Consider the following 15,692-nt stretch of genomic DNA (forward strand, 5'->3'; position numbering starts at 1 on the left):
CGAGCCACAGGTGACTGGGCCGCCAGGCCACACACTCCAGCGTACACGCGCGGACACGTGCCGGTGTCCAGAGCCGGTGGGAGAGGCGCTGTCACCATCTGACAGGAGAGGAAGGTGGCGCGCAGAGAAGTCAGGGTCACGTGGTAAGTGGGGGTCGTGGTCTGGGGATCACGGCTCCAGGTCTCTTCGCGACAACGCACCGTTGACCCCCAACACCTCTCCCTGGCGGGGTCGGTGACCGCAACAGCCTCCGGGATAGAATGCTAGTGAAAGGTAACCTTTCTCCAGCCCGCTCCACGCGCTCCGCACCCGCTAAGCGCCTCCACGAATTAACTCAGGCCTCCGCGCCGAAGTAGGCGCAGTTATGACCCCGCTTCCCCGCAGGGAGACCGAGGCACGCAGGGTCGAAAGGACTCGTCCAGGGTCGCAGGAGCCGACCACACAAGGGAGGCGCAGCGCCCCCGGCGGGAGCAGTCAGCGGGTCCAGCCTGGCGGACTCCCGGGCCAGGCTGCCCATATAAGGCTGCGGGCGGCCGGCATCGCGGCCAGGCTCCCGGGGGCGCCCCGCGCGGGGCATCCTCCTCCGCAGCGAGGAATGCGTGGCATCCGGGAGGCTCTTCCGCTCCACGCCCGCCCGCGGGGAGCCTCAGCCCCGGGGCGCGGCCTCGCGCAGCTGCCTGGCCGCTGGGGGGAGCGCGGGGCCGGGCGGGAGGCGGCGGCGCGCCCTCACCTGCCCCAGGCTGGGGAGACGCGAGTGGGGAGGAGGAGGAAGGGGAGGAGGCCGGGGAGGAGCCTGGCGCGGCGGGAGCGGCGGCGCAAAGTGAAACTCTGGGAAGTTGCGGGCGCGCGGGGAGCTGTCGCGGGCAGCGCGCCCTCGGGAGGACGTGGCCCCGGCCCCCGCCCGCAGTGGGCCCGACCCTCATGGCCCTGAGCAAAGGGCTGCGGCTGCTGGGGCGCCTGGGGGCCGAGGGGGACTGTAGCGTGCTGCTGGAGGCGCGCGGCCGCGGCGACTGCCTGCTGTTCGAGGCCGGCACGGTGGCCACGCTGGGTGAGTCCGGGCCGGGGGCAGCGACGCCCGGAGGAGAGGGCGCCCGCATTCGCCCAGCCTCGGGAAGACGGGTACCCCCCCTTCCCGAGGGGATCGGGCGGCTCTGGGACTGCCGGGGCGTGGGGGTCGCGCGCAGAGGGGTGGCTTTTTGAATGAAGTGGGGCTGGGGACTCGAGAGAGCACTCTGGCTGGGCCGGTGGCGCACGGAGGCCGGCCGCCCCTCCACGGGGATCTCCGGCCCGCGCGGCCGGAGGATATGGTTGCTGGATAGCCGGCTGGGGCGCTTTGCGTATTCATGAGGATCCCGGGGTGTTGACTTAGCCGGCCTGACCCTGTGCCTGGCGCCTTTTCTTTTGCACCTGTTGATGAAACCAGTGATTGCCCTTTGGTTTGTGTTGGCGTCTCCACTCCTGGAGGGGATGGGGACAAAAGCCCCAAAACATAGGCTCTGGAGAAACCGCTGATGGCAGCTTTGTCCCACGTAAATACTTGGTCGAGAAGCATCGGTGCTGCAATTTATAGAACTTGTAAACAAATATACCATGACCTTTATGCTGTCTTAGATCCTGCCAAGCCAGCGAATTTCACCTATGGACTTCAGAAGCCTTGAAACTGGCGTTGTGCTATGGGCTTTAGGACATGATCTCACTTAATTGTCACAGTTCTACTAAAAAGCTATTATTATCCCCATTTGGCAGATGAGCAAACTGAGGCCTAAAGAGGCTAAGTTGCTTGCCAAGGTGACACCATCCACCTGACTTTTATGTGGCTGTTTCTGTAATGTCATTCAATGCGTGGCTTCCTGGTATCGCTAACCTGGGTCCCTTGTTTTGTGCTAACCATTATAAGGAAAACCTGGGTAGCACCAAAGCACGTGAAACCAGGTCTGATTGTTAGACTTCTAAATGTGGACACCCGAGAGTAAGCTCCCACCACTAGGCGTCCAGCTGTAACAGCTTGCCGGTATTCCTAGCTAAACAAGGTGCAGCCCGGGGTCACTCGTACTTGAGGTGGTCGGCAAATGCAGCAGGCTGCTTTGTAGATGCCTCTAGCCTTCTTTTCACATTTGTATGCATCGACTCCCGTTTCGATGTATGTCTTGGAAGGACTATCTCTCCTATTTCTGATTCCCTAATCATTTCATTAACATGCATTTATCCAGCTTGTTCTCAGTCACTTGATTACTGAAACAATGTCTCCAGTAGTCTCAGCATCAAAAGTGGGCAGTGAATTGTAGATTAAGTTATTTTCAGATTTTTCCAATTTGTGCTGTCCTGAAGAGTCTAAGTTTGGTTATTTGGTGTGGCCTTGAAAGAAAACCACAGAAATTTCCATTCCATTTTAGATGTCTACTTCATACCACATTTATCGGAAGCGAAAGAGTAATTTCATGGTACAAAACTACTGTTTCATCAAATAGATTAAGATGTCCTTCAGTTGGATTACGGCAACATTAAGCCAAGTTCATGCACATTCAAGAATTCTTTGAAGCAGCTTAGAAAAAAGAGATTTTATTTTTTCAAAAGTGAAGATTTAAAAATGATTAATGACAGTAATGTAGTGCATATTTTCCATTAGGAGCTGAAGTTTGGGCTGAGATTTACATCACGGTGGTGATTACAGTATACCAGATTTTAGAACAGAGAATGTAAGAAAGGAATTGGCTCGTCTTCAACTCATGTGCAGTCCACATTTGTCATTTAACCTAGCATTCATTTTTCAGTAGAAAACCTTAAAAAAAAAATTTTTTTTTTTTGAAACAGAGGCGTCTTCTGTTGCCTAGGCTGGCATGCAGTGGCACAGTCACAGCCCACTGCAGCCTCAACTTCCCAGGCTCAAGTGATCCTCCTGCCTCAGCCTCCTGAGTAGCTGGGACTATAGGCACATGCCACCATGCCTGGCTAATTTTTTCTCTTTCTTTTCTTTAAATGGGGTCTTACTATGTTGCCCATGCTGTTCTCGAACTCCTGGGCTCAGGTGATCTTTCCGCCTTGGTCTCCCAAAGCGGGATTACAGGCATGAACTACTTACTGTGTCTGGCCTGAAAACTTAATTTTTTAAAGTCTGTTTTGTTTAAGTGAAATGAAACTATTTTTAAAAAGCAGCTGTAGCATTTGGTGGCTTTGCTGGTCCAGAGAATGTTTGTAGGAGACAGCCTTATGTTACTAGAAAGTTGTTTCAAACTTTCAACATATCCTAAATGTATCACTATTGGATAAAATGGCTCTGAACTTGAAATTCGCATCTGTGTTCCAAAGGGCTAGCTAGCTGTTTTACTTTCCTTTCTTGGAGAAAGTGATTATCTTTTTTCTTTTTTTTGAGATGGAGCTTCACTCTTGTTGCCCGGGCTGAGTGAAGTGGTGCGATCTCGGCTCACTGCAACACCGCCACCCCCGCCTGGGTTCAAGCGATTCTCCTGCCTCAGCCTCCCCAGTAGCTAGGATTACAGGCACAAGCCACCATGCCTGGCTAATTTTTGTATTTTTAGTAGAGACGGAGTTGTGCCATTTTGGCCAGGATGGTTTCTAACTCCTGACCTCAGGTGATCCACCTGCTTTGGCCTCCCAAAGTGCTAGGATTACAGGCGTGAGCCACCATGCCTGACCAGAGAAGGTGAATTTTTACAAGAAGGCTGCAATCTCTACTTTTGTATGGGACAGGACACTTGTGGCAGCTGGCGTAGCTGGTGGTCTAATCTTGACTTTTCACCCTTTCCTTGAAGTTCCAGGTCAGGGGTAGCTTCCTTTTCTCTTCAGCTGTGGTTTTCCTGTGATGGGTCCCTCCCAGTTAGTAATGAGAGGCTGAGAGACTGAAATTGTGGTAACTGCTTCGTGGGTAGTGGTCTTTCCCGGCCCCTGAGTCATTCTAACTTCCATCCTGCTCCGCTGCGGATGCACATAGCTGCTTTCCTAGGGGCGAGAGGAGATGAGGGGACTGGGCCTGATGACCACAGGCGCTGCCCCTTCATAGCACATTTTATTCCTGAAGGATCCTAACTGGAAAAGTACCTCTCGCCGAAGGGGCTGGGTGGTTCCTTATCATTTTCAGGCAAGGCCTGGAGACAGGGGCTTGAACTGGGCTGTGATTTTTAGGAAAAACGGATGGTCCATGATTCGTTGATTGCTGGACCCCTTCCATCTGAACCTGTCTTCACCTGTCCTGTTCTAAAGTGAACTCTTCACACTAGGGCCGTCTGGCCTGCTAGCAGGATTGTTGAAGGAATTATTCCAAATTCCTGCTTCTAAAAGAATTAAGTTGTGAATCTGAATCTGTCTTTTATGTAGATCAGTGGGAGCAGAAATTCCAGAGGCAGAAAAGCCAAATGTATTGGCACTGATTTAAAAGGCTTTTATGAAGTCTCGGGAACCTGACTGGAGGGTAGTTGGCCTTCTCAGCACAGGTGGGAAGCCCCGTAGCCGGTACCAGCTTCCCTGGCCAACAATCCACAATTAGCAAACAGATGTTCCCTTATTTGCACATGGGACAAAAACCTACTCCTGTCTCTGTCTCTTGTAAACTTAGGGAAAAGTGCTTATTGTTAATGGATTTTGTCTATTTTCAGAGTAAGCGACAGTGTTCCAAAGTTCAAGGTTCTCCAACAGCCCCCAGGAACGGTGGCCTGAGGGTGTCCCTGTGTTTACAGTGCGGGCTGTGTGTGAGTGAAGTCCTGCCTCCTGCCGCCCAGCCGGGCTTTGCTGTGAACAGGCAGCAGGGAGGGAGGGATGGGGCAGGAGACTTGAGAGAATTAATTAATTAATGGGTGTCCCTAAATTACTTTGAGCTTCTGGGGGGAAAGGTTCTGTGTAAACACCAGGCCCCCAGGTTCTCCCAGCTGCTGTTGTGCGAGGCCACATCTCGAGTGTAGCTTTGTTTGAATTGGTGAGATGGCCCCAGGGCGGAGCAGGACTCAGTCTGAACTGTTGCCTAGATCACTTTCTCAGGCAGTATGGCCAGATTTATTTGGTCACGGACTGGAATTTTGATCTGCTAGAGAGGACCACAGAGAATCAAATAAGTCACCATTTTATAAATGCTCCTGGACAAAGTTGAAACCACAGGTAGGACCAGGCAAGGGTTCCGGGGCCCCTGACGTGGGAAACTAGAGCAGCGACCCGGGACCTCGGTGGTCTGTCTGCCTCCAGGACTGGTTTGCCTCCTCTCCTAGCCGGAGGCTGTCTCAGCATAGCGTTTACAAAATGCAAACTGGGATAGTGTGTGCTTCTCCCGCGGGTTTTGTTTGTTTGAGACGGAGTCTCATTGCCCAGCTGGAGTACAATGGCGCAATCTTGGCTCACTGCAACCCCCACCTCCCAGGTTCAAGGGATTCTCCCGCCTCAGCTTCCCGAGTAGCTGGGACTACAGGCATGCACCACCACGCCCGGCTAATATTTGTATTTTTAGTAGAGAAAGGGTTTCACCATGTTGGTCAGGCTGGTCTCAAACTCCTGGCCCCAAATGATCCGCCCACCTCACCCTCTCAAAGTGCTGGGATTACAGGCATGAGCCACCACGCCCGGCCTTCCCCGTGATTTTTGTAGCTCACCTGTAAGATCGTGATTTCAAATCTTACCAGGCTCTTGTTTTGGCTGTGTGGCTCAAAAACTTGGCTTTTAGCCTTTAATTGTGAAAATGTTCAAACACAAAAGTAGAGGGAAAAATGAATCCCCTGTCTACCTGTCGTTCGGCATTGATAGTTATCAATATATTGCCATTTTTATTTCACTTGTCCCTGTATTTTTTATGAAAACGTGCATCTCCTAAAATTTAGTTTGTTTAAAGCCAGGCAAGATTCTAATTTGTTGGGTTGGCTTTTTTTTTTCCTTACTCGCATTTAGATATAGAAGTTCAATTTTTTTATTTTATTGTAAATTGACAAATTATTATTGTTTTTTGAGATGGAGTCTTGCTCTGTCACCCAGCTGGGAGTGCTGTGGCACAATCTTGGCTCTGCAACCTCTTCCTCCCAGGTTCAAGTGATTCTCTGTCCTTAGCCTCCCGAGTAGCTGGGACTATAGGCGTGTGCTACCATGCCCGGCTAATTTTTGTATTTTTAGTAGAGATGGCGTTTCACCATGTTGGCCAGGCTGGTATCGAACTCCTGACCTCAAGTGATCCACCCGCTTCGGCCTCCCAAAGTGCTGGGATTATAGGCGTGAGCCACTGTGCTGGCCCAACAGATTAGGATTATTATATATTATGGGGTACAAAGTGATCATATATGTGTACAATGTGGAATGATTAAATCAAGATGATTAACGTAGTCATCACCTCAAATACTTCTTTATTTATTTATCTTTTTTGAGGTGGAGTCTTGCTCTCTCACCCAGGCTGGAGTGCAGTGGCACCGATCTCGGCTCACTGTAACCTCCGCCTCCCAGGTTCAAGCGATTCTCCTGCCTCGGCCTCCTGAGTAGCTGGGACTACAGGCACGTGCCACCACGTCCGGCTAATTTTTGTATTTTTAGTAGAGATGGGGTTTCGCCGTGTTGGCCAAGCTGGTCTCGAACTCCCGACTTCAAGTGATCCGCCCGCCTCGGCCTCCCAAAGTTCTGGGATTACAGACATGAGCCACTGCACCTGACCACTTATTGTTTGTAGTGAGAACATTTGAAATTTACTCTCCTAGTGATTTCAAAATATACATTATTATTAACTATAGTTACCATGCTATGCAAGTTCGAAATTTACTTGGCAGATTTCAGTGTGGCCAGCAGCAGAAATGGTGGCATGAACTGATTCTGAGACATTGGCCAAGACACATTTTTAAAAGCAAAGTGACCACTTGGGAAGGGTCGACCACAGCCTGGAAGAACAGGGAGCGCTCTGCTGGTGAGCTCGGGAGGACAAGGTCTGGGCCCTTTGACGGCACTGCCTCTAGCCCCGGGCAAGAGAGGGCCGAGAGCCATGTCCAGTGGCCTCTATGCTCCCCTTTCTGGATGACATTCCTGCTGCTCAAGACCCTGGAGTGTGCTAAGCACATAGTGCAGCCTGCTCAGCCCCCTCCCAGGGCCTCAGGCAGACTGTGCAGCCGTGTGTCCACCCCAGGCCCGGGCGTTGGGGTGGCAAGGGCATGTTACAGGTGGAACGGGACACACACTAACTGGGACTCTGTGTGTGTATGCACGAGGCTCCCTGCAGGGGGGCATGAAGCCCAGGTTGGGGGAAGTCGGGGAAGAGAAGGTGGCCAGGCTGGGGCTGCCCTCCCCACTGGCTACATAATGAACCTGGCCTTCCAGGTAGTCATGGTGGCATACTTTTCGAGGTAGGAGGATAGAACCTATTTTATTTAACTGTTTTACTTTGTTAGCTTGATTTAAAACTGAACAGCTGGGCATACAGGATGCAGCACTCATGAGTACTCTGGCCCCAGACCCTACAGATATTCAGGCAGACCTGTCCTGGGCACCTGTCCCAGCCCGTGTCTCTCTGCTGTGTCTCTCTTCTGGAGCGTTCCTGGGGTGCTCAGGGTCCCCTTTGTGCTTTTTGGCTGCTCAGTTTCTGTTGCTGGGCTCCTTCGGCCTTCCCACTGAGGATGGGGAATATATTCTGTTTTCTTTCCACTTGAATTGTCCTTAAAGCCGTGGGTAAACTGGTTCAGGCTCAGACTTGGGAATTTGATCGGAGTCCCTTTAGCATTTCTGGGCAGGGCTTGTTGGTGTCGTGGCCAGCTCTCCTCGAGGTGAAAACCAAATTGGGCTGGGAGGGTGCACATGACACTTAAAGCCCCCAGAGCTGCGGTGCCATCAACCACACACTGTGGACAGGAGGCTGTCAGTGGGCAGGCTGGGTCCACCTTCAAAGTCCATACGAAACAGCCCAGTTCGGGGCACTGCTTCTTTTCGAGATCTCACGGGCAGGAGCCTTCTGGCACTGTTCATGTAAATGTAAGTCATTCTTTCTTTCTGGAGGAAAATTTAGACAGGTGAATGAAAACCGGAGTGCTTAATCCGCTATTCTACATGCAGAAGTTTATCTCAGGAAACAGTCCCAGATCACTAGCCCATTTTGCTTCAAGGATGTTTATTGCAAGCTGTTTTGAGTTTTTCACTGGTTAAATAAACTTTGGTTCAACTTGATCATAATAGCTGACATTTACGGAGTGTTTACCACCTACCAGGTGCTGATCCAAGTGGCTTACATTTATTAACTTACTTCATCCTTATGTCAAGGCAAGTACTAGTAATCTCCATTTTACACTTGGGGAAACTGAGGCACAAGAGGCCTAAGAACTTGCCTGAGGCTCCACCTCCAGTGGAAGGCTCCAGAGAACAATATGTTCAGTAAAATCTCATTCTTATGTAAAAAAATGAATATATATATATATATATATGGAAAAAGACTCCCTTTGTCCTGTTGTCTCTGGTTTATCTTGGTTTTCATCTGACATACACTTTTGATCGAGGAGGTTCCCACTTGGGGAAACAGCCAGCCCCTTTCTGAGCAGAGGGTGTGGCACTACAAAGGCAAAACATGATCTCTGGGAGAAACATGCTTGAAGCCCACGCTCCTGGGGGCAGAGCTGAGCCTCCACACGGATGTCCCCAGCACTGGGAGCAGAGGCTGATGCGGCCCTAAGGTGCTGAGGAAAGCGCCCCCCAGTGCAAAGGATGCTACAAGGCCCCAGGCTTCTCAAGGAACATGAGGCCTGGCAAACCCAGAACGTTGGACTGGGTCGGCTCCAAGATGCCCCTGGGTTTGAGCTGGAGAAGTGTCTGCGGGAGGGTGCTGGGGCTCCTGCAGAGAGTGTCTTCCTGACCCTGTGGGCTTTTCTGGGGGGGGGGCTGGGAGGCTCTGCCAAGTTGGTGGATGGAACTGTGCCTTGCCCTGGGGGGCACTGGGCAGGAGCCAGCCTCGGAGCGTGAGTCTGGTGCTGCGCCAGGAGGCTAGATGCCCCGGCCAGGTCCTGTGGGCTGTGCCATCTGTGCCCTTGGCCCGCGAGGCTGGCGGGCTGCCACTGCTTGTAAAGCCTCCTGGTTGAAAAGGTGACTCGGAGCAGCGGATTCACTGGGAGCCTGTCAGCCACAGAGGCAGCTTGTGCTTGTGCCCCAGGCCCAGGCCGCAGGAGGTGGGATCAAGTTCCACGGCTCCAGTGTGAAGGTCTGAGCTTCATTCTAAGGCAGGTTTTTGAGGACATGGGGCTCTCGGGCACCTGGTTGTATTCCTGCATCCCTGCATCCTGCGTCCCTGCCCACTCTCTCATGCCTCCTCCTCCTTGGCGTGCCCCAAGCCAGCCTTCCATCTCAGATGGAGTTGTATGTTTCTAGTGAGCCCACGCACCCCCTGAGGACAGGGCCTCACCCCCACACGCCTGCTTCTTCATCACAGCTGCTAGGAAATGAAGATGCACGTCCCCAGGGTCCTTCAAAGTCGGATGTGGTCTCCCTGAGCAGAACTCTGACTCTAAATTCTCTCCTGGCTCTGGCGTTGGTGTGGGACTTGGGTTGCGGGAGGGGGCAGGTTGTTAGCGGCTGCTGCTCAGACCCAGCGGAGGACCGGGCTGCTCCAGGCTCCTGGCAAGATGTAGCAAAATGGCCAAATTTAAGGTGAGCACGAGCTCCCGTGCAGTTTCTCACCCCTGCTGCTGGCTGCCTGTCTGTGAATGCTAAGGCGAGGGGTGGTCCTGCATTGACTTCTTACTGACTGGTGGGAGTAACCCGGAAGAGGCAAATGACTTCCTTCCCTTTCCTCGGCTCTGAACCTAGAATGTTCCAGTGATACCACCTCCAAACTCTTCGCCTGTGTCCTTTCCCACCTCTCTGCCCTGAGGACAGGGAACTAAGTGACTGCTCATGGTGGGTAAAACTGAGGCTTACAAGACATCCTGGGGCAATGGGACAGCCAGACCCCAGCCCTCAGCACCTGCCTCTCCCATCCCAAGCCCCAGTCTCTCAGCTGCAAAATCAATACCTTTGCTTTCAGAGAGGGAGCATGTGCCACGCCAGGAGAGGCTTTGGGTGTATCACAGATGGAGACTGCCTAGCTTAACTGTGCAGTCTGAATGATTCTAAGGAGGGGGAGAGAGAACACCTCTGGAGCCTGGCACACACATTTGCCGGAGAAAGTGGTGAGTGCGTTGTGACCAGATGAGGGACGAAACTTAAGGAGATTGGCTGAGAACACCTCCCCTCCTCACCCTAAGTCAACAAACCCGGGACAGCAGTGCTTCCAAAACCTTACTTGTTCACCTCACCTGGAGATTCTTGTGGCAAATCGGGTTCTGCCTCTTTGGCTCTGGGGTGGGCCTTGAGAGCCTGCCGTTCTAACAAGCTCCCAGGTGATGCTGGTCCACGACCAGCTTTGAGTACCAGGATCTCGCATCAGCTTGGGAGGGAGGAGACCTGAATCCTAGCCCTGGCTCCTTAGGCTCTTCTTTCCAGTGGGGGAATTTAGTTCATCGCTCCGGGCCCCAATATCTTAATCTGAAAACAAATGAATGACAACCTAGTTGCCTTTCCTACTCTGAGATTCCATGCGTCTTAAAAGAAAACAGTTTTAAAACTAAACATGTCACCGTCACCATCGCTACTTCACACACCTAAAGTTATAAACCACTCAGAAATGCAAATCTTAGGAGATGTGATCTGGCAAGGCAAAATCGAAGATGGCTTTGAGGTCTCAGCTAAACCTAGAAATCTGATGCTCTGCATTTTTTATGGGATGCTTATGAATTAATGAAAATACATGAGATTATCTCTCCTTGAGTCTACCCTTTCCTACAACCAGCAAAAACTTATAAAAAGCAATTGAAGCTTACTTTGGGAATGCCAAGGGATTGATTAAAATATCATGGACTGTGCTGACTCCATGGCTGGTTTAGCAGATTCTTGTTAAAAGCCATGACTTTTTAAAATTTTTATTTTTTTTGTGGGTACATAGTAGGTATATATATTTATGGGATACATGAGATATTTTGATACAGGCATGTAATATGTAATAACCACATCATGGAAAATGGGGCATCCATCCCCTCACACGTTTATCTTTTGTGTTACAAACCAATTATACTCTTTTAGTTATTTTTAAATGTGCAGTTAAATTATATAGTCACCATGTTGTGCTATCAAGTACCAGTTCTTATTCATTCCTTTTATTTTTATTTGTTTTACTCATTAACCGTCCCCACCTCCTCCCTAGCCCCCCGCTACCCTTCCTAGCCTCTGGTAACCATCCTTCTCTATGTCCATGAATTCAATTTTGATTTTTAGATCCCGCAAATAAGTGAGAATATGCAATGTTTGTCTTTCTGTGCCTGGCTTGTTTCTTTTTTTTTTTTTTTTTTTTTTTTCCTTTTTTTTTGAGACAGAGTCTTGCTCTGTCACACAGGCTGTAGTGCAGTGGTGCAATCTCGGCTCACTGCAACCTCCGCCTTCTGGGTTCAACCTCCCAAGTAGCTGGGATTACAGGCACCCACCACCACACCCAGCTAATTTTTGTATTTTTAGTAGAGACAGGGTTTCACCATGTTGTCCAGGCTGGTCTCGAACTCCTGACCTCTGGTGATCCACCCGCCTTGGCCTCCCAAAGTGCTGGGATTACAGGTGTGAGCAGGTGTGAGCAACTGCACTCGGCTGGCTGGCTTGTTTCACTTAACATAATGACCTCCAGTTCCATCCATGTTGTTGCAGATAACAGGATCTCATTCTTTTTTATGGATAAATAGTACTCCACTGTGTATATGTACCACATTTTCTTTATCCGTTCATCTGTTGGTGGACACTGAAGTTGCTTCCAAATCTTGGCTATTGTGAACAGTGCTGCAACTAACATGGGAGTGCAGACATCTCTTTGATATACTGACTTCCTTTCTTTTGGGTAGATACCCAGCAGTGGGATTGCTGGATCATATGGTAGCTCTACTTTTAGTTTTTTGAGGAACCTCCAAACTGTTCTCCATAGTGGTTGTACGCATATAGTACATATAGTACATAACATATATAACATATGTATACTACACAACATATATATAGTATATAACATATATAGTGGTTGTACTAATTTACATTCCCACCAACTGTGTACAAGGGTTTCCTTTTCTCCACATCCTTGCCAGCATTTGTTATTGCCTGACTTTTGGATGTAAGCCATTCTAACTGGGGTAAGATGATCTCTCAGTGTAGTTTTGATTTGCCTTTTTCTGACGATCAGTGATGTTGGGCACCTTTTCATATACCTGTTTACCATTTGTATTTCTTCTTTTGAGAAATGTGCATTCAAATCTTTTGCTCATTTTTTGGATCGGATTATTAGATTTTTTTCCTGTAGAATTGTTTGAGCTCCTTATATATTCTGGTTATTAGTCCCTTGTCAGATGAGTAGTTTGCAAATATTTCCTCCCATTCTGTGGGCTGTCTCTTCACTTTGTTGATTGTTTCCTTTGCTGTGCAAAAGCTTTTGAACTTAATATGATCTCTTTTGTTCATTTTTGCTTTGGTTGCCTGTGCTTGTGGGGTATTGCTCAATACATTTTTGCCCAGGTCAATGTCCTGGAAGTCTTTCTCAATGTTTTATTGTAGTAGCTTCATAGTTTGAGGGCCATGGCATTCTTTTTTTTTTTTTTTTTAAGTTTTTTTTCTTTTATTATTATACTTTAAGTTTTAGGGTACATGTGCACATTGTGCAGGTTAGTTACATATGTATACATGTGCCATGCTGGTGCGCTGCACCCACTAACTTGTCATCTAGCATTAGGTATATCTCCCAATGCTATCCCTTCCCCCTCCCCCCACCCCACAACAGTCCCCAGAGTGTGATGTTCCCCTTCCTGTGTCCATGTGATCTCATTGTTCAATTCCCACCTATGAGTGAGAATATGCAGTGTTTGGTTTTTGTTCTTGCGATAGTTTACTGAGAATGATGATTTCCAATTTCATCCATGTCCCTACAAAGGACATGAACTCATCATTTTTTATGGCTGCATAGTATTCCATGGTGTATATGTGCATGGCATTCTTAAAAACATAACTTTCATTCTTGCATAGCTTTTTTTTTTTTTTTTTTTTTTAAGTAACCTGGACTGTCATTTGGCTAGGGAGGCAGGAGTTTGTGTGTCTGGAAATGTGTGGGTTTTTTTTTTTTTTTTTTTTTTTTTTGAGGGGGATGGAGTCTCGCTCTGTCTCCCAGGCTAGAGGGCAGTGCAGCTACCTCGGCTCACTGCAGCTCCGCCTCCCCGGTTCACACCATTCTCCTGCCTCAGACTCCCGAGTAGCTGGGACTACAGGCGCCCGCCACCACCCCTGGCTAATTTTTTGTATTTTTTAGTAGAGACGGGGTTTCACCATGTTAGTCAGGATGGTCTCGATCTCCTGCCCTCTTGATCCACCTGCCTCGGACTTCAAAAGTGCTGGGATTACAGGTGTGAGCCACCACACCCAGCCAGTGTGTGGTCTTTTTTATCTGTCTGTTTAAACTGTCTGTTTTATATGTTGCATGAACCCCGCTTTACCATGAATCTTATCAATGACTGATAAATACTGTCTATTGGAAACATTCTCTTTAAGAGGAGGGGACCGTTCTCTGCAGCTCCTGCTGATTCAGCAAAGCTGAGGTCAGGTGGAACCAGCTGGGCAGAGATGAGCGATTAGAAGGCTGTCATTGGCAGTGACAGTCCACGTGCTCCAGGGCAGAACAGTGACACTGGCTGTCACAGTCTGTTTCAACAATGGAGGTTGTTTGTTTTTATTTAAATGATGTGAGTAAAGAAAGGAATCTTGGAAAACTAAGGCTGGAGCTGCCCAGGCCTGAGCCAGGCCCTTGTAACAAGGCCCTTCTGGGTGGGGGATCTACCTCTCTTTTCACCTGGACCACCTGGCGGTGGGTGTCGAGCTCAGAACCACAGCTGGGTGGGAAACGGGAGGGCCAGCAGCGAGCTGCGGGAATGGAATTCCATGATGGCATCTCATGTCTCCAGAGTGGACAGACAGAAGCTTGTGTTTTCATTTCAAAGGGCATCTGCCACGCCCTCCAGGCAGACCACATAAATGGCATTTTTGGGTGAGGCCTGAGGGATTCTGTCTGGTGGTATACACTGATTTTAACCAGAAGCAATAGATTTGGGCTCTTATTGACAGGGGAAGATAGATGAGAGATTATTTCCATGAGGATGTTGAAAATATTGGCAATTCTGAAGACCCCAGGGAGTCCCAGGGTGTTCCTGGCCAGGAGCGCCCCTCCATTGCCCTGCACCACCTTGCTTTCCAGGCTGTGGCTCTGTGTGTCTGAATCTACGGCATGGGGGCACTTCCTTCTAATTCACAGAAGGCGCTGTATGGGCCCCAGACTGCCCATCCTGCTAAAACTGGCAAAGGCCTTTTCCCAGCCTGAGCGGTAGTGATTCAGCCAACTGCAGAAGTGGTATTTGGAGCTCACCCTTAAAACATAAAGCAAGTTATGTTCAGACTATATACAGGCAATGAGAAAATATGATGAAATATGACTGCATATGAATAGCCCCTGACTTCTAGGGCCTTTGAGTGTGTCTGTCTTGGGCAACATCTTCTCCTTTTAGATTTCAGGCTCAGTTTACTGTCAGGAAAATTAAGTTGCTGAGAGCTTCTCAGAATTTTGGCTTAAAAGAGAATATACACCTGGAACAAAGACTTGAGGGGTGCTCCTATTAAAGAAAAACAAACAGTGTGTGAGCTTCAAAGGAGCACCTTGAAACTCCAGTTCCATCACATCCACTCTCCTGGGCCCTCCTAGGGCAGCTCTCTGTCTTGTGCCTGCCTTCTCTTCTGAACACTCCTAAGGTATTTTGAGTGCAGAGGATAGGATCATACACTCAGGAAAGCCGAGAGCTAGATCCTGAAGCATCTGTGTGGGAAATGCCCATCTGTGCCTGAAATGAGCATCTGTGAGTGAAGTGATCCCATGTCTGGGATCTGTTTGGCGTGCGCCAGGAGACAGACGGACACGTGCATGCACACACACACACAGTGGGGACGGGGAGTAGGTGAAATAAGAGTGGGAAAATGTTGACACCTCCGTGAGCCGGGTGACAAGCTGCTTGGTGGTTCACTAGACAGGGAGTTATAAATTGGCCGCTTTTCAACATCGACAGATAAAAATCAATAGCCTTCCCGTAATGCCATCATTAATCAATTAGAGTCTGTAATGGGAAAAGCAGATGCCACTCCCCCACAGTTTCTGGGAATAAACAAAGTGTATAAGGCCTAAAAGAAGAAAGCTATAGAACTTGACTGAAGCCCACATCTGTGGAAAGGCGTAGTATGTTCTTGGAATGGGAACATCAACACTATAGAGATGGCAGTTCCTCTCCAGTTAATCTGGAAGTGCAAGTATTGATGAGTAAATCCAATTAAATTCCAACAAGAGCCTGGTCTAAAATGTAACAGGCTGATTTTACAGTATCGCTGGACTCCCCCTACATCCAAACTTATTCTTACCTTCATTCTCCCATTTTGGTTAATGGCAGCACCATCCAGGCAACTGCTGGTAATAAAAGCCTGTGAGTCATTCTGACGCCCCTTCCTTCCTCAACCTCATCCAACCTACCAGCCAGTAGTGAATCCCACCCCAAAACAGATGGTGAATCCCACCGAGTCCCCCGGTTATCGCTGCTACATCGAGAGTGCAGCCACTGCCCCATGTGCTTTCCTGGTCTGCTTGGCAGCCTTTTAACTAGTCT

At 49.4% G+C, this 15,692-nt stretch overlaps 1 protein-coding gene across 19 annotated transcripts in view; it reads left to right on the plus strand.

The window, feature by feature from the left end:
• The first annotated feature begins 809 nt into the window (after positions 1 to 809).
• Positions 810 to 15,692, plus strand: part of SYNJ2 (synaptojanin 2) — a 130,190-nt gene continuing 115,307 nt past the window's right edge. For 11 of the 19 annotated variants that reach the window (XR_010157798.1, XR_010157797.1, XR_010157795.1 and 8 more), the window contains exon 1: positions 825 to 1,048. Coding sequence is in view for 15 of the 19 variants with exons in the window: in XM_054686960.2 (XP_054542935.1) it covers positions 922 to 1,048 (127 nt within the window). In the remaining 4 variants the exon portion in view is untranslated. Of the gene's footprint in view, positions 1,049 to 15,692 lie in introns of all 19 variants that reach the window. The other 8 variants (XM_054686964.2, XM_054686955.2, XM_016956529.4 and 5 more) reach the window with 2 other exon arrangements.

This window comes from Pan troglodytes, chromosome 5 (genome assembly GCF_028858775.2).
Source record: "Pan troglodytes isolate AG18354 chromosome 5, NHGRI_mPanTro3-v2.0_pri, whole genome shotgun sequence".
Lineage (NCBI taxonomy): Eukaryota > Metazoa > Chordata > Mammalia > Primates > Hominidae > Pan > Pan troglodytes.